At 45.3% G+C, this 27,686-nt stretch overlaps 1 protein-coding gene across 1 annotated transcript; it reads right to left on the minus strand.

Moving 5' to 3' along the window:
* Positions 1-1,200: 1,200 nt before the first annotated feature.
* EMC1 (ER membrane protein complex subunit 1) lies at positions 1,201-27,473 on the minus strand. The gene is made up of 23 exons (XM_074934017.1): positions 27,318-27,473; positions 24,373-24,497; positions 23,715-23,780; positions 23,105-23,198; positions 22,311-22,439; positions 20,953-21,079; positions 20,265-20,414; positions 19,666-19,833; positions 18,623-18,694; positions 16,496-16,549; positions 15,500-15,622; positions 14,352-14,448; positions 13,359-13,475; positions 11,278-11,477; positions 10,921-11,070; positions 10,199-10,360; positions 9,126-9,245; positions 6,393-6,530; positions 5,058-5,231; positions 4,695-4,905; positions 4,132-4,216; positions 3,414-3,543; positions 1,201-2,759 (listed from the first exon to the last, which is right to left on the minus strand). The coding sequence occupies exons 1-23, from the start codon at positions 27,401-27,403 to the stop codon at positions 2,580-2,582; spliced, it is 2,958 nt and encodes a 985-aa protein (XP_074790118.1). The 5' UTR covers positions 27,404-27,473; the 3' UTR covers positions 1,201-2,579.
* Between the last annotated feature and the right edge of the window lie 213 nt (positions 27,474-27,686).

The following is a 27,686-nucleotide window of genomic DNA, read 5'->3' on the forward strand; positions in this document are numbered from 1 at the left end:
TTTCACAGTAGCAGCCCTGTTAGTCTGTATTGGCAAAAAGAAAAGGAGTACTTGTGGCACCTTAGAGACTAACCAATTTATTTGAGCATAAGCTTTCGTGAGCTACAGCTCACTTCATCGGATGCATACTGTGGAAACTGCAGAAGACATTATATACACAGAGACCATGAAACAATACCTCCTCCCACCCCACTCTCCTGCTGGTAATAGCTTATCTAAAGTGATCACTCTCCTTACAATGTGCATGATAATCAAGTTGGGCCATTTGCAGCACAAATCCAGGTTTTCTCACCCTCCGCCCCCCCCCCCCCCCACAAGCTATTACCAGCAGGAGAGTGGGGTGGGAGGAGGTATTGTTTCATGGTCTCTGTGTATATAATGTCTTCTGCAGTTTCCACAGTATGCATCCGATGAAGTGAGCTGTAGCTCACGAAAGCTTATGCTCAAATAAATTGGTTAGTCTCTAAGGTGCCACAAGTACTCCTTTTCTTTTTGCGAATACAGACTAACACGGCTGTTACTCTGAAACCTGACATTTATTTGAGCATAAGCTTTCATGGTACAGCTCACGAAAGCTTATGCTCAAATAAATTTGTTAGTCTCTAAAGTGCCACAAAGACTCCATTTATTTTTATATTGTTTTCATGGGGCAAGAGTACTCCTACTGGTTCAAGCAGGTACCACTGAGTCAGGACTGCTGGGTTCTACTCTCAGACAGCTAGTGACATGCAAGGTGCCTCAGGCTATTCACAGTCTCTGAACCTCAATTCTCCCTTCTTTAAAATTGGTAAGGCTAATTAGCTTTCTTGTGGGTGTATTGTGATCTCTAATTTATTAATCCTTAAAGTAATGAGATTCTCAGATGAGAAGGTGAGAGATCTGGAATATTAATTAGTTGCAAGTTTTTAAAAGAAGTTAGACTATCAAACTCATTTGTATTTTTTTTGTTTTCATTTTTGCTCTTTATGTAGTGCTCAAGAGAGGTACGTCCCACTACTTATGTCCAGACTTATCTGGTAGACACTGACATTATGTGCAGTGGGGTAGAAGCCATCTCCACTACCTCTTGTTTACACTTAAGTGATTTAACAAGTGTCTTTGCATTTTTTGAGTGGAGAAAAGGAGAAATACTTAAAAGTAAGCTACAGATACCAATCGAAAAGATCTAACAGAAAATTCAGACATGCTTATAGATACTGATCAAATTACTTTTATTTAGATGACCTGCTCTCCACTATGCAGAAATGACCTTATATTCCTCATCCTTTCTGCCCCAACTCTTCCACACAAAACAACTGTGGACCAGTTTCACAGTTAAAAACAAGATCTAGTTTGTTACAGCATCTAGTTATCTGATCACATCTCAGCTAAACATAAATCAATAAGGCTTCCAAAGCAACAAAGCCCTTTGCTTCATGTGCCAAGTTGCAACCATTTCAGTAAATAGGAGGTTCAGAACCAATGTTAGCACTTAATGTCCCAATGAGTTACAGATCATTGTAAAAACTTATTCCAATTTAAAATTAGATACTGAATATTAATACATACCAAGAATGAACATCCTTGATACATGGAGGGAAAACAAATCGCAGGCTTCTTTACTCCTAAATCACAATATTTTTAAACTTAGTTTCAAGTTATCAACCTAGCTGTTTGGCAAAATAGCATAGAAGGTGGGATGTTTTTAGATGCAACTTCACAGCAACTGGTATCTCTCTGGTTTGCTAAACCCTTCAAAATATTTACTTTTTTTTAACCAGAGAAAAACTTTCCCAGAAATAGCCAATCAATGAGGTCTGTGTTGTGCAACCATTTGAAAGATTAAAACACAGAAAAGGAACATACAGTGCAGTCACAATAAATAAAGAATATGAAGACTTTAGTAAGCATCTTTCCCTGAACTCCTTCCCCATTGATCAAACCTTTTAAGGAAATTATAGCAATCAGTTTGCATGCATCATTTTCTTTATAGTCTCTTGGCTATCTTATGAACATCCCCTCTTTCCATGCCCCATGTACAGTAGCTCGCATTTACAAAATCTAGCTTTCCAATCAGAGCGGTGGTGAATCTAGAGGTCTCCTCCAAGATTTTAGTAATGGTTGAGGTAGGGAAGAGGTAAGCCATCAACTGGTTTCAAAGTGCACCCTCAGAAGTGGGGAAGAAATACATTCTTAGTATTTTGATATCAATCTTAGCTAAAGGAGGGGAAGGTTTTTCATGGAAAGTGATGTTATCATCTTAGTGCGTTGAAGAAAAAAAAAAAGCTGTAGAAGGTTTTTTCACACTGATTCAGTGAAGTCCTGGACAGATGAATGTTCCTTTGTAGTCTCATTAATTACTTGCCATCGGGTGGAATTCTTCCCAGGGGAGGCATATTTTTCTTCCACCAGCAGCTCCTCCCTTCAATGTCTCCAGGAGAAATGTGATAAAAAGACTGGCCTCCATCACAACAGTACAATTTATAACATATAATTAAACCCAGTTGTGTGCACTCCAGCAAATGATCAGCTACTCAGAATCCCAGCCAGCCTGTTCTCCAGCCTCACCGGTGCCCTCAGTGTTCCCTTCACCCACGCGCTTAACGCCATGCACGGTTCAGCAGCTTCACCTGAGCAAGTCTCTTTGTAATCATAGTGGCAAAAACCAGTCCAAAAAGGACACTACTTATCAGCACATAGTCATAGTCATCTTTCAGAACATCAAACTGCTTGGATGGGTAGACTCTGGTTTGGAAGATGTCCAGGCCGTACGCAACAACCTAAAGAAGTGAGACCACCAGTTGTTACAGCAGCTTCAAGCAGAAATCCAGATACATTAATAATAGATAAGGCTACGATTTTGTCACGGAATCTGACTTCCAGAGACCTCCGTGACTTCAGCCCCGGCGGCTGGGAGCTGCAGGGTCCTGCTGCCTCCCACAGCAGCAGGGAGCTGTGAGGTACCCCCACCACCTGAGGCGGTGGACCCCCACAGCTCCCCAGCTGCCGCAAAGGGGCAGCAGGGGTCCTCCGCAGCTCCACAGCTGCCAGGAGGGGCAGGCGGACTCTAGAGCTCTGAGCCCCTACAGGTGGTGGGGGCCCCCAGAGCTCCCAGCCACCCCGCAAGCTGCTCAGCCATTTCCTATTTTATCATGGATATTTTTAGTAAAAGTCAGGGACAGGTCACAGGCTTCCATGAATTTATTGCCTGTGACCTGTCCCTTACTTTTAATAAAAATATCCATGACAAAATCTTAGCCTTAATAATAGGCCCATCCCTATGGTTCTGATCAAGCAAAGCACAGTTCAGGAAATCATTAAGCAATGACTTATAACAAGGCTTGAAATTGCATACCTTCCCTTCAAGGGTGTGTGATGGCATACTGTTGTATCCCGCATCATGCTTTACAAAAAAAACCCTAATCTAGACTCACCAAACATGTGGACTCTAAGCCAGAGGGGGCGGTGTAAATCCCTCTCATTCGGGATATGGTTTGATTGTAGTTGATGAACCTCTCAGCATGGATCTGGACATCTGGGGAATAGGGAATCAAATTTTCTTCCCTGAAAGACATTTGAGAGATATCAAAACCCAACCAAACACAGCATAATGGCTAAATTCCTAAGCAGCCTGTTATCTGGAACTCAAGTCTGGTGATACAACATTAGAATCTTTATACAGATAATTTAGTCATTCACCCATGGTGCTTGGTAAAGGCTATTAGGAAGAGGGAGACAAACCTGTAGCCCAGGACATGCTGTAATTAGGGTAGTGTCCACCTCCTTCTAAAGTCTATGACACCAACCAACCAGGTTCAAGGCCATAGGAATAAATCAGTTAAAGTATCACTCTAAAAAAAATAGATAATTACGTAGAATACTAGTCACTAGTATGATGTTAACAGGTGCTTTTTGATAGCCTTCTGGACTACTGTGTTCCAGACTAATTTATTCACACCTGGACTGGCAGTAAAGCAGTCCAATTGCCAATAAAGACAACAGCCTCTCTAAATTTAGAGTAAGAATAACTCTGAATCTGGCCAGAGAGAACTGATAAATTAATGTACTCCAGACTAAAGCATTAAAACACTCAACCTCCCCCTTCTGGCAGGTGCCTGGGAATGGAGATTACTGCCATGGCATTTTGCTTACCTGCTTTGTTCTGTAGGGATCTCTGGGCGTCGAGGATCCAGCAGAGCCTTTGGAAGGGAGAGAACTGAGCCAGAGGGAAGCCCAACTGCACATTAAAAAAAAAAAAAAAAAAACTCTCTCTTAGCAGTGACCATTTATGTCTGCTCTCTGATGGCTAATCCAATGGTCCTCCTGATGCACGCCAGAGAGAGCTTGCCGAGTCCACTACTCGGGGATGAGGGAGGGTGTGTGGAAGCAAGCAGAGGGCTAGGCGGAATACTGCTGTTGCTCTAAAGGCAGCTCATGAGGGAAAGGCGAAGGCACAGCCCACGCAGACAGCAGCAATGTCTGAATGCACACAGAAGAGTAGCATGCACCAGGGTTTAAGTCAAAGGAAGAAGGGCTGTAGCTGCAGTATTTCTTCAAATCACAGGCTAGCTTTAAAAATATACTTTCCTCTAACGCAGCCCCTGGGACCATCATGGCCAATGATTGCCCTATATACTGTAGTGACCTTATCTTGAATACAAAATTTGACACACATGTAATCCAATCCCTCCACCCTGCCCTAACTCAATTCTTACCGAGCAAGTGACGGCTGGTGATGCCACGTTCAGTGATAGTGGCCTCCATGGCACTGATGGCAGATGGGAAGATATAAGACTGCTGGAGGACCTGAGGCAACAGCGGGCGGTCAAGAGAACTGAAGGCTGTGGCATTATACTGCTCCGTCCCTTCGTACAGCTCCAGCACAGTGAACTCATTCCGGCGCGCCTTAGTATTCCAGTACTGGTACTGAGACAAGAGGGGAAGACACTGTTCAGGAGGGCAGAGCAGAATGCTCCAGCACGAGTCAATTCACACAGAGGGTGGCTGGACAGTCACTGTCAGGGAGTCGGGGAGCATAGGTATTTGGTAAAGGATTACGAGCAATAACTTTTCCTTACCACCACCCAGTTCTCTGAATGGACAATGTGGACAGGTCCCTTTGCTTTCTTCTGCACAGAAGAGTGGATGATCCGGCCTGTGACTCCATCAATCAGATAGATTCCAATGAAGGTGCGTTCATGGTGCGTATCCGTGCTCTCCGTTACCACTGCCAGCAGGTTAGGGTTCAAAGACTATAACAAGGACAGGGAAAGAGATGTGAGGAAACCTCTAGTTAATAACCATTGTGCCAGCGGCAATTTATGTAGATTTTCCCAGACCTATGTAGCCAAAGATGGTGGCAACAAGATGTCTGTTAGCAGCACAAATCATCAGGACAGATTTATAATCAGCCGCAGCTGTCATGATACAGCCATAGTCTTTAATAGCTGCCTGAAAACTTTTAGAGAGGAAAATTTCCTCTGCCCAAATTCAGCTTCTCCTGTCTTCCAGTAAAGTTTAGAGACACTGGTGGGTATGCAGAAACCTGGCACCAATTGTCCCATCTTGTGTCAGGACTCAGGACCAGCAGTCCTAGAAAAGGGCTCTGAATTACAAAGCTGTGCTCCCCAATCAGGAGAGAAAAGAACGAAAGTTCTATCAGACACTTGTTTTAAAATCTTCCCCCAAGGCAAGTGCTTTGATATGCAATACTTGGCTTGCTATATCACCCAACCAGACAGTCAGCCCCTCCAACCTGGGATGCAGTTCTGCAAGAATGCAGCAGCCAGCAACATCTTCCTGGAGACCATGCTCAGTGGTTCTGTAACTCACTTGTTCTCTGTTTACCTAGAGTCATTAATCTCCAATCCACTTCCAAACCAATCCCTCGGCTGGAAGCTCACAACACCACTGCCCGGCTAGAATTGTTTGATGGAGGAGGATGATGACGTTGGGAAGCATGAGAGGGAGAACAAGACCATAGCAAATCCAGAGTTAGTTCCTTCTGACCTCCCTTTACCAGTCTGGTAAAAGGCCTGGACAAGTGCGGATGCATCCCAGGATGGACATTAAGTATCATTATTTTTCCCCACCCCTTCTCCCCCTTTCTCTCGACCTCAGCATTGGTCTAAAAAAAAGGATCAGGAAAATAATAAATAGCAAATTAGACTTGCTACCTTTGTTGCTAATATATGGGCTGCTCCATAAAGAGAATTACCAGACAGCTCAAGACGACAGCATAGCTGGCAAAAACATCTTTCCAACCAGGTTAAGTGTTGCTTTTAAAACATGCTTAGTGTCTACAAGCCCAGGAGGTGGGTATCATGCTCCCTGATGCTTCCATGCCACATTCCATAGAAACCTTAGCATACAGCTCACAGCCACCAAAGCTCAGCTAACAATGTCTGCAGTACCTTATAGAGGACGCTGCGATCACCCATCACACGGCCTTGGGAGTGTACATGCTCATTTGATCTCTTCCCCTTCACAATCACTATTCGCTGCACTTCCGTTGGGATGGTCATCTGCCAGCTCTCCTCTGTTGTCAGATCCTACAGTGGAGACAAGATGCAAAATAAGGTTTCCTGAGCCTCTGAAAGACACCATCTCCATTTATAGGACATAGGGAGATTCCCCCCTAGAAGGAGAGTTCCTACAGTGAATCAGATCAGTGCTTCATCCAGTCTGGCATTCTGCCTCTGTTTTCAAAGATACTGGAATGTGATCATGTAATTAAAGACTATCATAAGGGTGCTGAATTAAAGGCAGCCTTAATTCTGTCTTTCCCAACTTTTTAGCGCTTGATTTTGCAACCTTAATGTTCTTGCAGTGTCTTTTTTTTTTGTATGTAATGATATAAATAAAATTCTGTCTCATATAAATTATCCAGATACATGTTTAATCCTTTTTGGAATCCTCCTAAGCTCTTGGCTTCAATGATATCATGTGGCATGGAGTTCCATAGGTTAATTGTTGTCTCAAATACTAAATTCTATTTATCAGTTAAATGCAACAAATTTATAAACTTCATTAGATGTCCCCTCATTCTTGTATTAGAAAGGACAAATAGGAAGGTTCCCTATTTATCTTTTATACACCCTTCATTCTTTTACATGCTTTTGTTGTCCCCAATCCTTACAGCCTTTCCCCACCTCTAGTTATTTTTGTCACCCATCTCTCGGCCCTCTCTGTTTCTGCTAGATCTTTCTTTAGACTGGGTGATCAGACGGGAACACAGCATTTCAGGTGAAGGCATATCAGCGATTTATTTGCATAACACGTTCTATCCCATTATTTGTTCATCCTAACGTTGTTTGCCTTTTTGTCCACCACTGTGCCTTGAACTATTCACAGTGGCAGCCAAATTCCTTTTCCTAGTGGCTACAGTTAATGTCGCCCCCACCACTGTGTACGAGCAGTTCAACTTATTACCTCCAATGTACTTTACTTGGCATTTGTGGACACTGAGTTTCACCTGCCATCATGCCACTGATTTGCTTAGCTTTGTCAGGTACCTCTGGTGTTATTCAGTCTTCTCTAGTCTCAACTAATGCAAACAGTTAAATGCCTCCTACACATTTTGAGACCTCACTGTTCGTTCCCTTTTATAGATCGTTAATATATTAAACGCCACTGGTCTAGTACAGATCTGTGGGTGATCACAACCCTCCCACGTAAAACACACAGATGGAGTTGGAGCCATGTCATTTGCAGCTAGCAGAGAGTGCAATTTAGAGCAGCGGTTCTCAACCTTTTTCTTTCTGATGCCCCCCTCAACATGCTATAAAAACTCCAGGGCCCAGCGCGGGGGGATGACTCAGGGCTCCAGGCCAGGGGTGGGACCCTTGGGCATATGTGTAGTTTGACATCGGGGGGGGGGGGGGGCAGCAAGGGCCAGCAGGGCTCAGGCCAGCTCTGCACAGCAGGGTCCAGGGAGGAAGCGCCACCTTCACCCCTGGACTCACCTCAGCAGACCACTCGCCTGTCTGGGGCAGTGTGCTGGTGGGGCTCTGCCAGCCCCGGAGCCAGGTCCCTGCCTGGGCAGTTCTGACTGGCTGCATGAGCAGTCAAAGGGGGCTGGGAGCTGAGGAGCAGCCACAACCCTGGGCACCAGCAGCAGACGGGGGAATGCCACGGCCACCCACTCCATGGCACCACCAACCAGAGGAGCAGCTGCCCTGCACTGCCTGGCTCCAGCTTCCTGCCTAGGATCTGGCTAGAGGGTGGGGGCTGAGGGGGCCTGAGGGAGAGGAGGAGGTATGGGGAGGTGGAACTGCCCCCATGACTGCCCCACTCTGGGTAAGGCACTGCAGTTTGGTGGGGGGGCAACACCCTCATGCCCCCTCAACTCTGCCTGTGGGCTCAGGGATTCTGCCCATGTCGGGGCTTCAGCCCTACTGCTCCTGCTTCAGTGGGGGAGGGGGAGGGTGGGGAGGAGCTCAGGGTTTCAGCTCCCCGCTGCTCTGACTTCAGGGTGGGGGAGGGGAGCTCAGGGTTTCAGCCATGCGGGGGGGCACCAAGGGTGGGGCTTCAGCCCCACAGGGGGGTTAGGGGTGGGGAGCACCAGGGCTTCAGCCCCAGGCTGCTCCTGGCTTCAGCCCCGTCGGGGGGTCCCAGAACTCAGGGCTTCAGTGGTGCCTGAAAGGGCTCATGGAGCCCCAGGGAGCCATGGACCCCCAGTTGAGACCCGCTGATTTAGAAGATCACCAGAACAGGTGTCAACCCTTTTTACTAGAGGAAGAGCACATGCTTTCTCTGCCCATTGTCTAGGGCAGCCAAACTAGTTCTCAGAATAGGCAACAGCCTTGGGGAGCTGGGTGGGAAAGATTACTTGAACTACTGTGCTCTCATCTCGCCTCAGCTCCGAAGTGCATCTTACCAGGGAAATATGGGAGAACGGCTCCCTCTTGTGGAATCCCACCAAACTGCAGGATGGAGACAAGTCTGGATTCTTCAGTAAAAACTATTTACAACTGAGAGTTTACAAAGATTTCAAGAAGCTTTTGAGAAGTGTCAGAAGTCCATACCCAGCTCTACTTCTTATACATCAAACCAAAATCCCATACAATGACAGCAAAGATCCACCATACATCCACTCTGTGGGATGAACATGTCACTTCTTACATAGCACAGAGCATCTTCTGTACCTTTAGCAGCCGGAAACCAGAGAGTTTGCCCTGTTCAGCATCCACTATATAAAAAAAGATGGAGTGGACTATTTCCTCTAACTGGCGGAGGATGTTTTTAGTTGCTGGGAAAGCTGTAACCTGGGAAGATGAAGAAGAGTTTAAACAAAGACATTAGTTATCAATTTTTAGTCTCACATATATAAGTAAGCTAGTCTAGTTAAGCTTACTGGGCCCAATTTACCACAGATGTAAATTCCACTGATGTAAATGGCTTGAATTAAGGATGAATTTGGCTAAACAAGGGCAGAGGCACCCTGGGTAATAGGGAAGCTAACACTACCCTTCCCTGTTCAATAAATGGCTTATATTTTTGCCTGGCAAGAATATAAGCCATTTACCATCCACATAAAAAGGTCTGTAGGGAATCTGCATCCACATAAAGAGGTCTGTAGGGAATCTGCACTGGGGAGGGGGCTGTGGCCTGTGTTTGAAACACAGCTTTCTGGTCTGTAAGCCAGAGACTTGCTATATTTTACCTCTGCACCAGGAGGCCAAAAAGAGGGGTAGAATCATTTTAGTGCAGATTGAAAATTTAGAGTTTGTTTTAAAAACCATGGGGGTTTCAAATCCTAATGTGACTAAATAGATTCTCGTGACTCTCTCTTTCAATTGCAATGAAAGTCATCAGTTTTGGGATGTCGCTCTCCCCTGCAGTATTAAATGACCAAATAAAACAAATGGCACTATGCCACCTAATGCACAAGAGCCAGGAGAGTTACACTGTCTGGAGTCAAGTGTGAAGGCAACGACTGGTTTCATGGTACAAGCTGAATGAAATGGAAGAGATAAACAAAGCGCAAGAACAACAAGGAGCAAGTTAGATTTTAAAGTTTCTATGTTACTCTAATGGGGTTATTAGTGACAAAGATAAAGATACGGCTTTAAATATGTGTTTTATCTTGATGAAGTCCCTTGAAATCAGCCCACAAAGGGAATGAGACTATTAATTGACAACGTTCTTATTTCTTGCCTTGACAGGGGAGATATTTATCCTGCAGATGGAGATCGTTTTGCCCTAGGACCAAGATTACCTTGTATTCATCATCGATCAGAAGTAGCACTTTGGCATAATCTTGATCCATGATGGGCAGAAGCAAAGACTGAAGAATTGGACGCTTCAGAACAGGGGGAGCCACCTGACTCCACTTCCCAAAGATGGGGTTAAAGACATAGAGAGAGCTCATTTTGGTCTCCTGAAACAGACAACAGGATGGGAAACTAGTTAGGGCAAACACAGAAAAGGGTGGTTGTTCTTCTAGCTTATGAAGTTGCCTGCTGGCTTGGTTTATATTTGGATGTAACTCTCTACGCCGCCTTTCTCCCTTCACTGAGCTCCTTACCCTACAGATGAACATACTGTGCGCTCAAATCACCTCGTCTCTGCTGATCCCACAGCGTTCACGTATGATATATACAATTCGAACGAGACCCTCCTGTGGCCTGCCCAGAATGTCACCGAAATAAGCAAGAGTGTTTCTATTTTCTGTGGAGTATATACTGTCGTGTGACCAGCAGAGGGAAAACCTTTCCTATTTAACTAGCATACACAGTTTGCTGACTTTCTGCTTCATGTAGTGGACAAAGCTTTTGAGTGAAATTATTTATTTTTTTTGTCGTCGTTTAAAGCATTTACAGAATACAAATCTGATATTTTTAACACTGTGGATTTTTCACTATGGGGAGGTAAAACCCACCCGAGGAGGGGGGAGTGAGTGAGTGAGTGAGCGAGTGTGTGTGTGTGTAAAGGACTCACCTTGTCCTTAACAAGCAGCGTACATTGTGGGGGGTGGGGGAAGTGGGCCGTTGTTCTCTGGACCATCAGTTTAAAGGAGGAGCCTGGCCTCATATTCTGTAGGTATTGCTTCCACAGGATGGTGCCGGAGCTGCTTTCAATACCAAAGAGCTGAAGCAAAGAGACAAAAAGAAAAACCAACGTAAGTAACAGTGTGTCTTTCACATCTAGATGTTCCATTCTGCTTTGGGTTCCCTCCTCCACTACAAGACAGTCTGCTGGTCTCCTGACACCTTTCCCACCACAAATCCCCCCTCACCATTGCCAGGATAGTATGCTCCATTTCCAGGAATGGCTTCCAGTCCCTGCCCTCCTCACCTTTCCTGCGGCAGTGACCATCACCATCATTTTCTGCAGGTTGAACTCATCTCTCGCCAAGTTGTCAATATTGATCTCATTCTTAATCTGGCTCCGCGGCTTCCTGGCATCATAGAACATCTTCCAGAGATGTGCAGTCCAGGCCTGCAGCAGGATGAGCTGGGAGGAGAGGCGCTTCAGAGACATCCCCAGCAAGCCGTCTGCAAACAAGTCAGTGACAACCGTTAGCACAACAAGCAATGGTCCACAGCAGGGGAAACATACACACAGCCCAGCAAATCAGACTAGTGCCTCAGTCTATAAAACTCATGTGCTGCCATACTCGTATATATTAAGAAAATTCTGCCTCACCTTCCACGACACCTGGATCATATTATATCCCATTACCATCATAGAAGCTCCTTCGCCTACCAAGCCCCTAAATACACACTGCCATATCCCACTTCAGCAGGCACTCCGCTCGCCTCAGATCAAGCTTTCCTGCAAGCCGCAACACTACCGTGTGCAGAGTCTCTTCCCTATCACTCCCACAAGTACCCCAACTAAAACTAACTAGTGTACTTGATCTTATGGCTCCTGCTTTCACTTCTCGCATAACAGGAGCCATCTTTATGGAGAAGCACCCAAATCTTGGCAATTGAAGTCTGAATTGGCTTCCAGTTCGGAGCCATGTCCTATGCTTAATCTATCTCTTCTCTGAGAAACAAACCAAACAGGGAGGACAAAGATCCACCAGCAAAGAGAGGAAAGGAACTGCATGTGATTCTTTGGGTTACCTTGAATGGCTGGATCCGGATGGCAAGAAAGACAATAAAGGCAATTATATTTCGGTCTTCAGGGTAAGACAATACAGGATAATCAAACAGAAGCGTTTTGGTAAGAGCGGGCAAGCTGGTTGTTGTAATTTCCCTATCGCTCTATGTCTGCTAGACCCAGAGGGTTATGGAAAATCTATTAGTAGAGCTTTTATGTGTGATCTCGTTTTAGAAGTTCAACTCTATCTGGCTTCAAGATTAAACAAGATGAAAGATTAACTTTATGGAGGAGATGGTATGATGGGATAACATGATTTGGGCAATTAATTGATCTTTAAATATTCACGGTAAATAGGCCCAATGGCCTGTGATGGGATGTTAGATGGGGTGGGATCTGAGTTACTACAGAGAATTCTTTCCTGGGTATCTGGCTGGTGAATCTTGCCCATATGATCAGGGTTCAGCTGATCGCCGTAATTGGGGTCGGGAAGGAATTTTCCTCCAGGGCAGATTGGAAGAGGCCCTGGGGGTTTTTCGCCTTCCTCTGCAGCATGGGGCACAGGTCACTTGCTGGAGGATTCTCTGTACCTTGAAGTCTTTAAACCATGATTTAAGGACTTCAATAGCTCAAACATAGGTGAGAGGTTTACCGCAGGAGTGGGTGAGTGAGATTCTGTGGCCTGCATTGTGCAGGAGGTCACACCAGATGATCATAATGGTCCCTTCTGACCTTAATATCTATGAATCTATACATAGTGGGTCCTAAGTTCCCTGTAAGCTGCGTGGTCGCGCAGCAGCCCATTTAGCACCATGCAGACACTCAGGGAACCCGCCCAGCCAGGACCTGCCACAGCCAGGAGAGGGGTGCCCCTCCCCCAGCCCCAGCCCTGGACCTGCCACGGTCGGGGGAGGGGCGGCCTGAACCCAGCGCAGCTGCGGCAGGCGCTAATTGGTCCAAATCCTCAACCAACTCAGGCGCTGTTCGGCTCGTATTCTCATGCCTCATGGTGGAGAAGGCTCTGATTCGTTTAGAGCCATGAAGGAGCGCAGACTATCAGGCGCCTCCTGCTGGTCCGGCGGGCCCACTCCAGGACATAATGTGTGCTGGGACTTGTAGCCTGCGCTGGCCCCCACGCCCTGGCCCCGGAGAGAAGGCTTTTTGATTGGGTCTCGTTGGGCGATGAAAGGTCGTTGCTAAGGTAGAGGCGCCAGTAGGTGGGCTGGCCTCCCCTCCCCCAACCTCCACACTGGTGCACATAACAAAATTCATTCCACACACGTGTGGGAAAAATTAGAGGGAACACTGAGTGGGACCGTGGCTGTTACCTGCTTTCTTTCCAAATTCCCCTTCCAACTCAGCCTGGGCACCCGTCAGAGGTAGATCCACCATCTCCAAGCTTACCACTTCCGCCAACGACTCCTCCCTGCTCCATAGAACTTTTCCTAGAGAGATACAAAGAAAAGGCAACATAGGTTGATTCAAAGAAAAGAGCAAGTGCATTTCCTGATCTGTGCTATGTTTGTTCCTGAAAGCAATCAGGAGACAGGAAGATCTTACAAATCCAGTCCCTTGAAATGGATTGACAGCTATACCCCTAACACTTGGGACTGAAGGATCTTCTGTCTGGTCTTCACAAACGTAAACAGCTGCTTAATAAATCACAAAATGCCACATTTCTGAAGCAATTTGGATATCAATATTTACTGTCTACTACAATAATGAACACACTGGTATTTAATCACTAACAACCCCCCCTCACTTCATTACACTAGAGACACTGTTGAAAGTACACACCCATGACTTGAGCACTGAAGGGCTTGCAAAAGGGTTGGAGTAATCAAAAACAAAAGTTTTAAAAAAACCAAACCCATGAAGTTCAACCTCTAACATTCTTGCAAGGCCTCAAAGACCCAAGCAACAGAAATGGACTCTTAACTCCACCCTAAAGTTTAACACCATACTTTGAGGAATTTCCCTTCTTTTCAAAAAGGCATCGAGGAATAGCTGCTACAGGTCCCTGTTCTGCAATAAGTTCTGTGTGGGCAGAACCCTGAAACCCTGCAGAGCCTCACTAAAGCCAACAGGCTGTTGCTTCAACAAAGCACATTGCAGGATCAGATTCTCAGCTCTGGTAGTGAAGGAAAATTCAAGTTGTGGGGGTGAGGGATATTCCTAGTTTTCTCACTCCTCTATGGGATTTAGCTCAGGAAATAATCTGCTTGACTAGACACAATCGCCACTGAACTTGCACTATTGCAAGTGCCAAGAGAGGATACACTATAGGACCGGGGTAACCAGCCAATCTGGTTCCAACTTACCTGGCTGCTGGAGGAACATGAGCATGTGATCTTCTGTTTGCACCAGTGCTCGGTAACCCACAGAGTCATCTTTCTTCAAAAAGACCTGGATATAGAGCTGGAAAAGGGAGACAAGGAAAGAGGAGATGATCATGATTATAACCTCCTGCCCGAGACAAGCAAGATGCACTCCAAAGGGGAGAAGAGGAAAGGATTCAAGATCACTGTTACATTTAAGGTCCTAAAGCAGTGGTTCTCAACACGCAGGCCACTTGCGGCCCAATCAGCACACAGCTGCGGCTCATGTGACATCCTCAGAGCCATACAGGTAGTATATATATTGTGTGGATGTGGCCCACATAACACACAGAGAGCTGCATAGGTGGCCCACAATGGTAAATAGGTTGAGCACCACTATTCTAAAGCAACAAATAGATGAGGTGCTACCTTCGGGTACACTTCTCAGAAATCTAGAGGCAGACTAGAGTCTGGTTTCATTCAGCAACTCTCATACTTCAAGTATTTTAAAGCACCGAGTTAGACATCAGCAGTGCCAAGAACACACTGGCAATTGCAGCAGCTACTTTGTGCTTGGCAATATTATTCTATGGTGTCAACCCTCCCCTGATATATGAGGTCCCGCCCAATCCACCTTTGCCCCGCCCTTACAACCAGGCTCTATAAACCCAGGGATAAGCAATGCCACCATATCTGGATCAAAAACATCATGGGTACATGGGTGGTCTTGCAGTCACTTCTCACTACCAGCAATCCCTTCTGATCACCCAAGGAGCTCTGACCGGCTCTGCCAGTCAGGAAAGGCGGTCATAATATGCAGCACTTTTCAGCTATAGATCTTGTGTTTTACAAAGGTGGGTAAATTTCACTAACCGCCTTTTACAGCTGGGGAAACAGATGCAGAAAGATGAAATGACTTGGCCACGGTCAAACAACAGTTTGTGGCAGAGGCATGTAGGGGCCAGATCTCCTTGACTCCCAAACTAGTATCCTACACAACGGATCATACTACCTTAAATCAGGGATTTGTCTGTTTGGCTGCAGCAAAAAGTTTGATAAGCCTCAAGATACAGACAAGTCTGATGTAAAGAGAAACTCCATGCACCCATCTCTGACCACGTTCAACAACAGGAGAGAGGCTCCTAACTTACCTGCTCAGGCCTGGCGCCACTCTGCTCTAAGCTGAAGGTAATCGTGGTATCCAGCAGTCTTTGCCCAGTTTCAACCAAATACAGATTAATATTGTAGGTGTTGTTGGAGCAGGCTAAGTATTCCTAGAGCATTATAAAAGACAAGCTGACTTAAACACATATAATCTACTTACACTGCGCTTTTTATCACAAATGATTCCAAAGTGCTGTATACAATAAACTCTTTACAAGGATCAATTCACCCACCACTGAAATGCAGGCATTTCTGGAGCACAACGCAGCAGCTGCTTAACAGTACACAAACAGCACACCAGTTTGGGACAGAAAACAAATTCTAGGTGACATGTGCATCTGCACGTGCTTCCATTTGTTTTCCTGAGGAGTAACTACTGTAATTCTGAGCCCATTTGGACAGAACACAGCAGGGGTCTATGATGCCTTTCTTCTGAAGATCTCAAAGCACTTTACAAACAATTATTTGAGGGTCAGCACCCCTGCAGGGTAGATGGTATAGCACACATTAAACTGCAGGGTAAACTGAGGCACAGAGAGACTACACAGCTTTTACAAGATCACACAGCAAGTCAGTGGTAGATCTGGGAATAGAAATCAGGAGTCCTGGCTCCCAATGCCCTGCTTCAAATACCAGGCAGCGCTCTCTCCTAACTACACAGAGGTACTGTTTCTGAAATAAACTTTGATGTTCAAAAAGCATTTTCCATTTTGAGGTGGGGAAATGGGTGTCTACAAAACAACAGATCTTTCATTTAATGCTGTGAGAGGGTAGCATGTTCATCTAGTTCCATACAGTTTCAGGAAATGAATAGTTTTAAGATGCTTTTGGATAAAGTTTCATGGAGCTGATGCAAAAACATGATTCTCCAGAGTAACAGTCTGTCCCCCTCCGCCATTCAGCCTTCCAAACCCAAGAGACAGGAACAGCCTGTTAATTGCAAAGACTGCCTACAATTCCTGACAACAAGCTCCTTTCCATACCTGTCTATGGGAATGTCCAGAAGTGCTGTCTGCCTGATCAGGAGTTCTAGATTTCTGCAAAGAACATAGTAACAGAAAGAGAACTGGTGAGCATGACAAAGACATGGAAAACATAAGAACATTAAGTGTCTAACAGGAACAAGTTCTGCCTCCCTGCTCAGCAGCTGCAAACTTGGGCAAATGATAAGTGGTATTGAAAAATGAAGTGGTTAGCTGGGTACCTCCTCTCACAAGACTTTAGGTCACTGTTACAGTAAAACCTAAGAGTTACAAACACCTGGGGAATGGAGGCTGTACGTAACTCTGGACAAAAAGTTATGGTTGTTCTTTCTAAAGTTTACTGCTGAACATTGACTTAATACAACTTGGAAAAACTTTACTATGCAAAAGAAAAATGCTGCTTTTCACCATCTTAATTTAAATGAAACAAGCACACAGTTTCCTTACCTTCTCAATTTTTTAAAATTTCTCTTTGTTTTAGTAATTTACATTTAACGTAATACTGTACTGTATTTGCTTTTTTGTTTGTTTGTTTCTGCTGCTGCCTGATTGCATACTTCTGGTTCCAAATGAGGTGTGTAGCTGACTGGTCAGTTCATAAGTCTAGTGTTTGTAACTCTGAAGTTCTACTGTATATGGAAACTGTCAAGACAAACGGGGCCCAAAATGTAGGTTGTGTGAAAATACCTTACACAAAACCTAAGACCATTTAAAATATGTCATAATTTTTTTCCCTCTCTATCCCAAAGGATTTTTTAAAAATTCCCCTGCAGCATTTGCAACACAAATTTTGCACCATGCTAAAGGGATGGGGGGTAGGAATGGAGGAGATGGTGAATACATGGAGGAAAGCTGTATTATGGAGCACTATCAGTTTCTTCAGAATAGACGTTTTCTTATTTAATGTTTCTAGCCCTTTGGGTTGTGACGATAACCTTCCAAATGAGACCTGAAGTCGTGCTGGTTACCTGTATCTGCAGACAGGCAGCCTGCTCCACTAGCTCAGAGAGGCTGAAATGACCACATTCATTACAGCAGGGTATTAGCTCTGAAGCCAATAACCAATATTGTTTAATTCATGCTTTTGGCAGGAATATCCAGCTACCCTAAGGCTGTCAGCAGAGTCTGAGGAGTGTTTTTTCCCCCCACTTTATCTCTTCCCCTAGTGCTCAACACAGGAGACCCTGAAAATGAAAGTGAACGGGAAATTGACTAAACAGAGTTGTAACTGACTAGGATCTTCCACTCCCCTCAGATTGAAAAATGAAGAATAAATAGCATCGGTTATAAAAAGAAAATGGATTTTGTTTTAATTCTTCCATTTTTAATAATCTCTGGTTTTAGTGAAAAATGGGCGAGGGCATTTGGTTATTAAAACAGTGCAAAAGGTAGGATTTTGTTTTTTAAAATGATAGTGCCTAGTCACCCATCACCATATCAGCTAGTCAGCAGACTTTCCTTCCCAACACTAAGGTATTTATTTTGCTAAGGGCTTGTCTACACAGCGTCGTAAAGCGCATTAGAGGGATGTGATTTGCAGAGCACTCTAATGTGCTGTGTTCCAACTGCCCACGTAGACCCTGCTGGTACAAACTAAAAAGTACTTAGTTTGCATTAACATAGTGACTATGTTAACACAAACTTACGTACTGTTTAGGTCATGCCAGCAGGGTCTACACAGGGTAGCTAGAGTGTAGCACGTTGGAGCACTCTACCTCTAATGTGCTTTGTTGCATAGTGTAGACAATCTTTAAGAGTCATCTCGCTCTGTATATTCATTGCACCCATGCTCCATCCTGAGGTTGCTCGGCACTCAGCAGCTCTCCAGAAGCTTGCATGTTGATAGTCACAACAGATGAAACCTTGGCCCCACTGAAGTCAACAGAAGTTTTACTATTGACTTCAATGGAGACTGAATCAGAATTACCAGCCTGGGCCTCTTGTGCCCTAAGGTGTTTAAGTCAAGGTGGTACATTCAGTCTGACAGTGGTAAAACACTGCTCTTCGGTGGCCCCTCAAAACCTTTATAACAGTAAAAAAGCAATACAAAACTAACTAACTAAAAAAACCCCACAAATTTTTAGAACTAGAAGCAAATCTGAAATTTCCATTGTGCAACTAACTAACCACTTCATTCCTGCAGGTCAGGACAGCAGCCACAGTCTTCTCCCCAGTTGTTGCAAAGTTCACCAAAGCTGCCTGAAAAACAGAGGGGAAATCAGAACACATATGCGCAGAGGACTGAATTCTCATTTGGTTTAGAACAGTAGCCCTTTCTCCAGCCGATTTCCAACAGGTCAGTTCATTTTCAGCATACCAAGCAAATCTGATAGATTGAAGGACTCTAGTAAGTTTCGCTACAAGGCAGTGAAGCAACCTCTGGTACAACCACTGAAGAGAAGATTCATGCTGGGAACCAGTAACCTTTAGCATTTTATCATTGACCAGTCAGAAGCCTGTCAAAATTCCAGGCACTGCCACGGAGGCGTCTCACCTGCAGTCGTGATTTTCACACTTGAATGCTCGGCCTGAGTCTTCGGAGTTGAGGACTAACAGGGTTCCCACCCATAACAGTCATACCATTAAATATGAAAGATGAAACTCAGACACACAAGAGATGGAAAGCTACCACCAAAGTCAAAGAAAGGAAGAAAAGAACCTAATCGGGAAAAGGTGGTCTTTTCCATCTCTACTTAATAGAAACCTATTAGATCACTGAGCCCATCCCCAGTTAGCCAGACTCTTGTAGACAATACTGCACTGAATCTGGAATGGTCATTTCATGTACTTCTGGTCCACTAGAACTACCACCAGCAGTATTAAATGTACTAGAACCACTGGTCATTTAGGTGCTTTCTAGCAGCAATCCACCTCTTTACTCAGCACAGACCCCGTATTAGTAAACTCACACCTTGGTGACAATTGTCAGAAACTGGATCCTCCTGAACTCATGTCAAATAGTTTAACTGCTACCGTACATAGGTTCAACCAATGCTATAGAAAGTATGATTGAAACTTGACCTTAGCAGCTTGTTCGTAATGCTTAGTGCATGCTTTATGAAGGTTCTGGTTTTACTGGTGGATGGAGCCAGCCAACGTCAATCCACTGAATTTCTGCTGTAGTTCATCTCTTCTATTCAGGGATCTGCAGCTGTGTTCATTTCGTTTACCTGCTGGAAGTCCCGGACGAGGCTTAGCAGCCCGTTTCTGTACTGCAGCAGTGTGAAGTGACTTGGAGCCAGCTGCAGGAAGAACTGAGCCCGTGAAGCACTGGCAGGATTGGGCTGAGTGGGCAAAATCCTGGGCTGGAAACTGTCAGCAAATTCTAGGTCAAGGGCCTGAGAAGAGGAACAAGCAAACATGGCAAGATGGAAACTTATTACACAATTCGATCAAACACATCCCCTTCCTCACTAACAATACAACCTTTATGAAGGGTTAGTCCGTATCTGATTGAACGTGAAGCCATAGTGCAGAGGTCTGGGGTGACTATTAGGCTGCCAGCAATCCATGCAGGATGGACTACTTCCCACGATACGACAAAAAACAAGATTTAAAGAGCTGAAATCATCACCCCATAAAGCAACCATTACATGGAAGCAATGTGATCTCCCCTTCCCTCCTCCAAATTAGTCTGATGTGGATTATGCTTCCCCCACGCACAGCACTTAACTAGTGACCCCAATACCCCTCCCCTCCTCACTCCCCTGGGACTGGTTCAGCAAATCTCATGTCCACTTACATGCAAGGCTATGTCAGGATTGCTCACCTGCAGTGAGATCTGCTTCATCTCTTGCTCAGTCTCCAGGGATAAAGCATAGAGCGATTGTGTGTCAGAGTCCACACACACCAGCACTGCCTCGCCCACCACACAACAGGCACCACTTAGGCTCTTCATCCAGGGGGCTGACACTCTTAGCTGCAGGGCAATAAAGGGAGAGAGGCAGCAGTTGGAAAACCCCACGAAGAAATTCCAGAAAGAGCCTTGATTGTGTCCATTTGCAAGGGGCCTGTATCTTGCCAGCCAGTGTGTGATATCAAAGGCTTAATGTTACATTTCACTTCTAAACTTAGTCACACTAACAAAGGCCTGTGTGAAAAGCAGGAGAATCCCATTTATCAATAAAACAGTGGATCTTCTCTATGGGATCCCCATAAAGCCAGAATTTTGTAACCCTGGGTAAACTGCCATCCATCTTGAGATTACCCAGGTTGATCTCAACTTTACTATGTTCTGCAAGCCCTGTGTCTGGGAGATGCAGTTGTGAAGTCTCCTTCCAGGCCCATGAGACATCCCATGGAGACAGGATGACATTTTGACCTATGTGCCAGCAATGCAATTAACTTCCCTAGACATCACATTCAATTTACCCAGATGGGAGCTTTCGATAAATTGGATCCACACTAGAGCCAACCTGGTGACGAGCTGACACCATGCATCAATGTATCAGTTCTACCTGTTTTGTAATTTCGCCATCTTCTACGCTGAAGGTTACAATGTTCAAATGGCTTCGAGGAGCAACTCCAAGTGCACGTACCACCCCGGTTCCATACGAATACACCAGCTGGTATTGGGTACTCTCACTGAAAGAGGAGAAACAGCAATGAATCACCTTCTCCAATAGTTGCCCAGAGTACCTGTAAAGTCCCCTGCTCTAGAAGCCCATTCGATGTCATCACAGGTCTCACAAGGAAAGATCAGCTAAACTAAGTGCATTGGCCAACAGGAGAATTTTTGCCCATCAACACAAATAAATGTTTTAGGGACTCCTCCCCTTCAGCCATCACCTCCTGCAGTTAAACACATTGAAAACCCAGAGACAGTATTGATGAAGACGACTTATTGGGTCACTTTGTCCATCCTTCCCTTAGCCTTCTCAGGCCAGTGCAGGATAGTAGGTGTCTCAGGCAACAGGACTTCCTCCACTTCCCTTGGGAGGCTATTTCACAAGCTAAACAGATTCACCATTAGAAAGTTTTTCCCCTATCAACTCCACCTCCTTCCTTCAGGTAACCTAGTTTCATCCTCCCTCTCCCACTGGCCTCAGTCACTGGAACATGGTCAGGTCTCATTTAGCGATCACTGCTTAGCCTAGTTGTAACTATTTAGTAGTTTTAATCTTCCTTCAGAAGTCAATCACATCAGCCCCTTTAAGAACATTCTTGTATATTACAAGGGGACTCCCCCACCTGGGTGGGCCCCTGTTTTCTGACTGGAAGCTGCTACTGGCACAAACTGGTTTGTTCGGGGTAATATGCTTAGTTTATTCTTAGATTGCTTTTTCTCCATAAGAGATGTCATCTCCTGATCTATTTTGTCCCACTAATCTAAAAGTTTGTCTACACATGGACTCACTCAGGAATAGCTACTGCTCTTCAAAGTCAATTCAGATTAAGATAGGGTGTGAATTTAAAGTGCAGACGAGCCCTAAGATACCATATGGTCACTTTATCGCAAGTCCATGTTAGTACCATACAGTGCATAAATCACAATGCTGTCAGTTGTCTGTAATTTGCCTGCACTAAAATCAGTAAATAGGAATGGATGTGCTCCTGTCTTTATGCACAGGAAGACCCTCTTCCTTCCCTCCCTCCCCGCAATTACCCAAATAGTGCTAATATTTTCTCTTCATACTGTACAGTGCAAGGTCCCCGCTCCCAAGGAGTCTATATTCTCATATGTACAGGGAATGGATGCAATCCCCCCATGTGATACTACGGAGAACATTTTCAGAAGCAAAGGGGAACAATGGGGTCCTCTCCCCCTTAAGACAAGTTTGTGAGTCAGTGATCTATCCTTGTTTTGGATCTGTACCTTTCTGGTAAATGCTCCACCCATTTCTGGTGGCCGTTGGAGAGGTAATGAAGAGAAAGGGCAGCCTTCTTCAGGACAGCCAAATATTTCACTGTGTCCTGGAACCCCACCAAACTAGCCATCTGGAAACTAAGCACAGGTCAGAGACAGAGGGTGAGACGATCATACTTAGAGCCTTTACCCAGCTTGTGGAGTCATAGCAGCACTAGAATTATAGACGACAGCCCTGCTCTCCTCCACCCTGGTAGCGGGCACAACACCCACATTTTTCTTAAAAATAGCTACTCTTACCTAGATATAGTTAATATTGTGCGACCAAACCACCATAATAGTTGGCATTGCAGAGAGGGCAAGGATGGGACTGAAGACCAACCATCCCATCAGGCCAAAGTGGCCACTCCAGGTCCAGAATGTTGCACATTGACAGGGGAAGCTTATGTATAATTAAAGGATTTCAATCGTCCTCCTTCAATAAATGTAGATGATGTACAATCCCCTCCGCCCCCACTTCAGCATTGCAAAATAGTCATGAAAATTTATCAGCCCAGATACACCACGTAACCCACTATTCACTCCAAGCAGGTGAGAATTTTGCATGGTTACCACAGGATATAGCATTAGTCCTGCCTGTGATAAATGACTGCAAAATTCAGCACCTGGACAATATTCCCACAACGGTTACTTTATGACCCTCATAGCTAATTGACATTGTCCCTAAAACACAACTACACACAAGGAAGGCAAATTCCCCTCTCCAAAGGGTATAGAATGACAGTCCACTGAAGATTTCCCACCTGCCAGTGTCCAGTGATGTTTCCCAGTTCAGCCCTCCAATATTTGTCTCCCAGGAACGCAAAATACGCCCACCATTAGACAGAGTGATGGCATCTGGCCGGGAGGAGAGAACAACAAATCAAATATTTTTACATTGGCTTCTTTATTCAATTCCCTGCTCATCCTCCAGGTTACTTGCTCTTCCACTGGTATGAACAGAACATTAGATATCAACCACTGCACAGAAGACATCCGGTCTGTTTCATAGTCAGGAAGGTCATTTTATTTGTATAATGTGCAGAGGATTTCAGGTTCACTTATACTCTTAGCACTAGGAGTCCAGGATTTCTAATGTCATGCACAGTCACAAAAGTATTGTGTGTAGCCGTGATCCTGATAGCACCAAGTGGTAAATTAAACAGAGCAGAGAAGCAGGAAATTATCCTCAAGTGTCTAAAAGAGGACAGGCCAAGGAGTAAACCACACAATCTTTAACACTGCACCTGTATCCACTATAGGCTCACCATGACTATTAGCTCTAGCAAATTTAGCCCTCTGTCCACACTTGGCTGGAGGTCCGTAATGGGAATGAACACTCATCACACAGGGAAGGCTAAATGCTTTGCTTACCCTGTCCGTGGATCAGCATGGCATCTATTGCTCCTTCGGGGGTCCCCTTGTCCACGTGACGCCACACTGAAAGGAACAAGGAGTCAAGTGGGAATGAGATTTTTTCCCCCCTGGGGTATTTCATGCTGAAGAAAGGTATCAACTGGCATTGTCACAGACTGACATCCTCCATCTAACCACAGGCCAAGTACAGTATAGATATTGCCAATGCAAGTTTCCTCAAAACGGCCCTTCCAATGTGCCTCAACTCTTATCCAGAAGGACCACCTCTGGGATGAGACAGGAATTCAGTCTTCATGCCCCATTCAGTTCTTGGTCCCACTGTACTGGTCAAGAACAGCTCTAGATGTAAGCTAGTACACAGACTAGTCATGCCAGCACCTAACAAGTTGATACTTGAAAGTCAGAAATGAAGCCACTAAGCCTGAAAAAAAATTAAATAAAATGGATAAGTATATTTTTAAAAATTCCCCGTCTCCAGGGAAAATAATGTCTAGTTAACCACCCCACAACCCTGAAAATGGACTATGTGCCGAAAGTTAGCTTTGGTGCAAGCAGGAGTAACTTTTAATGTATGCCAGGGCTTAATTTTGGTCCCATGTGCATTAGTTCCCACACAAATAGCAAATCCCGCGTCATAAAACAACAGTTCACTCACAGATGTCTCCGCTCCTGGAATTCAAAGCAGCTATCACATTCTTCTCAGTAGCCACAATAAGCTTCTTGGAGCCCTGTGAAGCTTCCAAGGAAGAAAACTTGAGTTTTCCCACATACTGCTGCCTCCTAAGGAACAGAAAAATCAAAGAAGGTGTGAAAAAAAGAACACTTTCCACTTAACCTACTGAAAAATAGGGAAAGGATGATTAAAATTAACACAGGTGGCCAGAACACAAACTATATGGTGGCACTGGCTGCAACTATTAAGGACTGACAGAGGAAAACCACAACACTACTATAATCCTTCTTGCGGGGGTGGGAGGAAATCACTGTAAATGAAAAGAGAAATGGAGTCTGAATGAGCAAGAAAGGAATTTTGTGATATTTTGGAGCTCAGTGTCAAATCTGCTTCTAGGAAATTCACACGAAGAAAACAAAGTGTCTAAGACTCTGTTGCACTGCAGTATAACCAGTCTCATTCTTGCATCTTCACTAAATACTACCAAAGCAAACAATGTATTCTTATCCATGAAAAGAGCTGCCATGTGCTGCTTCTATTAAGATGGCCCCTTGCAAAAAGGAAGTCTCTGGTCTTCACAGCTCTTTTGGGGCTATATTAAATTCTTCCCTGAGCTCTCTGCATATTGGGTAGCATCAATGGATTTCTATCATCTGACCAACAAACATGCAACTGAGAAGAGACATCTAATAAAAGTTTATTAATAAATACCTAGCTCTTACACAGCACTTTGCATCAGTAGACCTCAAAGCCCGAAGGACATAAGCATTCTTAGCCCCCACTTTACAGATGGGGAAACTGAGGCACGTGATAGATTACATAATTTACCCAAGGTCACTCAGCAGGCCAGTGACAGAGCCAGAATTAGAACCCAGGTCTCCTGAATCCCCATCCATTGCTTTACTCAGTATGTCACATCAGAATTGGATAACTTTGCTGGAGAATGTTTTTCCTGTTATGTTAAAGATTGTATTTTAGGACACCATGGATGTGAAATGAGCACTTTGAAAGAGACTGGAAATAAATGTCAGTCTCTGACAACCTGCAAGAACCCATCTTTACAATATCCAAAACAGCACTGGGTATTTATATGGATATCAAGAATATCCAGAGCCGTCATAATTAATAAAAACAAACATTAAGCACAGAAGAAAGGCCATACTGGGTCAGACCAAAGGTCCATCTAGTCCAGTATCCTATCTTCCGACAGTAGTCAATGCCAGGTGCCCCAGAGGGAATGAATGAAACAGGTAATCATCAAGTGATCAATCCCCTGTTGCCCATTCTGAGCTGCTGGCAAACAGAGGCTAAGGACACCATCCCTGTCTATCCTGGCTAATAGCCATTGATGGACCTATCCTCCATGAACTTATCTAGTTCTTTTTTTAACCCTGTTATAGTCTTGGCCTTCACAACATCCTCTGGCAAGGAGTTCCACAGGTTGACTGTGTGTTGTGTGAAAAAATACTTCCTTTTGTTTGTTTTAAACCTTCTGCCTATTAATTTCATTTGGTGACCTCTAGTTCGTGTGTTGTGAGGAGTAAATAACACTTCCTTATTTATTTTCTCCACACCTGTCATAATTTTATATCATATCCCCCCATAGCTGTCTCTTTTCCAAGTTGAAAAGTTCCAGTCTTATTAATCTCTCCTCATACGGCAGCCATTCCATACCCCAATCATTTTTGTTGCCCTTTTCTGAACCTTTTTCAATTCCAATACATCTTTTTTGAGATGGGGCGACAACATCTGCACGCAGTATTCAAGATGTACCATGGATTTATACAGAGGCAATATGATATTTTTGGTCTTATTATCTACTCCTTTCTTAATGATTCCCAACATTGTTAGCTTTTTTTGACTGCCGCTGCACATTGAGTGGTTGTTTTCAGAGAACTATCCACAATGACTCCAAGATCTCTTTCTTGAGTGGTAACAGCTAATTTAGACCCCATCATTTTATATGTATAGTTGGGATTATGCTTTCCAAGGTGCATTACTTTGCATTTATCAACATTGAATTTCATCTGCTATTTTGTTGCCCAGTCACCCAGTTTTCAGAGATCCTTTTGTAGCTCTCCACAGTCTGCTTGGGATTTAAGTATCTTGAGTAGTTTTGTATCATTCTGGAAGGGATGTTAAGCCTCAAGGTTCATGTCTGCCTGCTGCACGGTTCTTACTCATTCCTACAAAACTGGCCACTGTCAGAGACAAGACTTTGAACTAGATGTGAGCCAATATGGCAATTCCTATGTCTTTAGGTTGAAAGCCACTGCTGTGCAAAGGTCATTTTCTTCCTCCCCAGTGAAATGGGAAGCAGAAATCGACATTCCTCAGCTATCCCTTTGAGAAAAGGGAGACAGGGAGCAGCTTCGTGAGGCAAAGGGCTCTAAATCCTAGACAGCAGGACAAATACCTGATCAGCTAATGCACCTTTCCAATGGCCAGTGCGGGCCTGTTCCCTACAGATGTTTCTGAAGCTGGGGCTCTCACGCGGCCATGGCAAGGTTGGGGGACACATTTTCCCCCAGAGATACCAGCACCCATGACAGTGACAGGCAAGCCAGCTCGGGGCCAGGGCAGAGCTCAGCTGCCAGCAGGCTCCTGCTCACCTCGCAAAGCTCAGCTCAGCTGCAGCCGTTCTGCCCGCTTCACACCCAGTCTGGCAGCGGGGTCGGACTCGGGCTCCGATGGGGCAACGCTCAGGATTCGCTTCTTCCCCGGCTCACCCCAGGGATGGGCGGGAGATACCCGGACACAGCCCCTCTTGCCCGAGAGAACGATGGGGGAGGGGAGATGCCCAGCCCAGGGGACGGCGGGAGGGTGCCCAGACCTCTCCGCAGGGGGCAGTGGGGAGGGTGCCCAGCCCCCCACCCCAGGGGACACGGAGGGGGAATTAAATACCCGGATGTGGCCCCAGCACCCACCAGTCGAACTTGCCCACTTGATCCTCGTAGACCGCGGCCGCCAGCGGGGCCAGGAGCAGCAGCCACGGCCAGGCACCGGCCGCCATGGTCCGAGCCCGGAAGCTGCTCCGAGTCCGAGCCCTATCCCGACAGGCAGCGCGCCGGCTCCAGCGAGCGGCCCCGCCAGGCGGGGCCTCGCCCACAGGGGCTGCCTTGTTTGGCGCCTTAGTGAGGAAAAACACCCGCACCCGGGCAGGGTCTGCTCTTGGTGTTGGCACTAATGGCGGCGTAGGCGGAAGCCTCCGCGGGGAAAGGGGCGCGCTGGGCCGGCTGTGGCGGAAGTGAGTACCCCAGCGAGGGCAGCTCTAGTCAGGCACCTCCTCGGGCACC

Source organism: Natator depressus, chromosome 18 (assembly GCF_965152275.1).
Source record: "Natator depressus isolate rNatDep1 chromosome 18, rNatDep2.hap1, whole genome shotgun sequence".
Classification (NCBI taxonomy): domain Eukaryota; kingdom Metazoa; phylum Chordata; order Testudines; family Cheloniidae; genus Natator; species Natator depressus.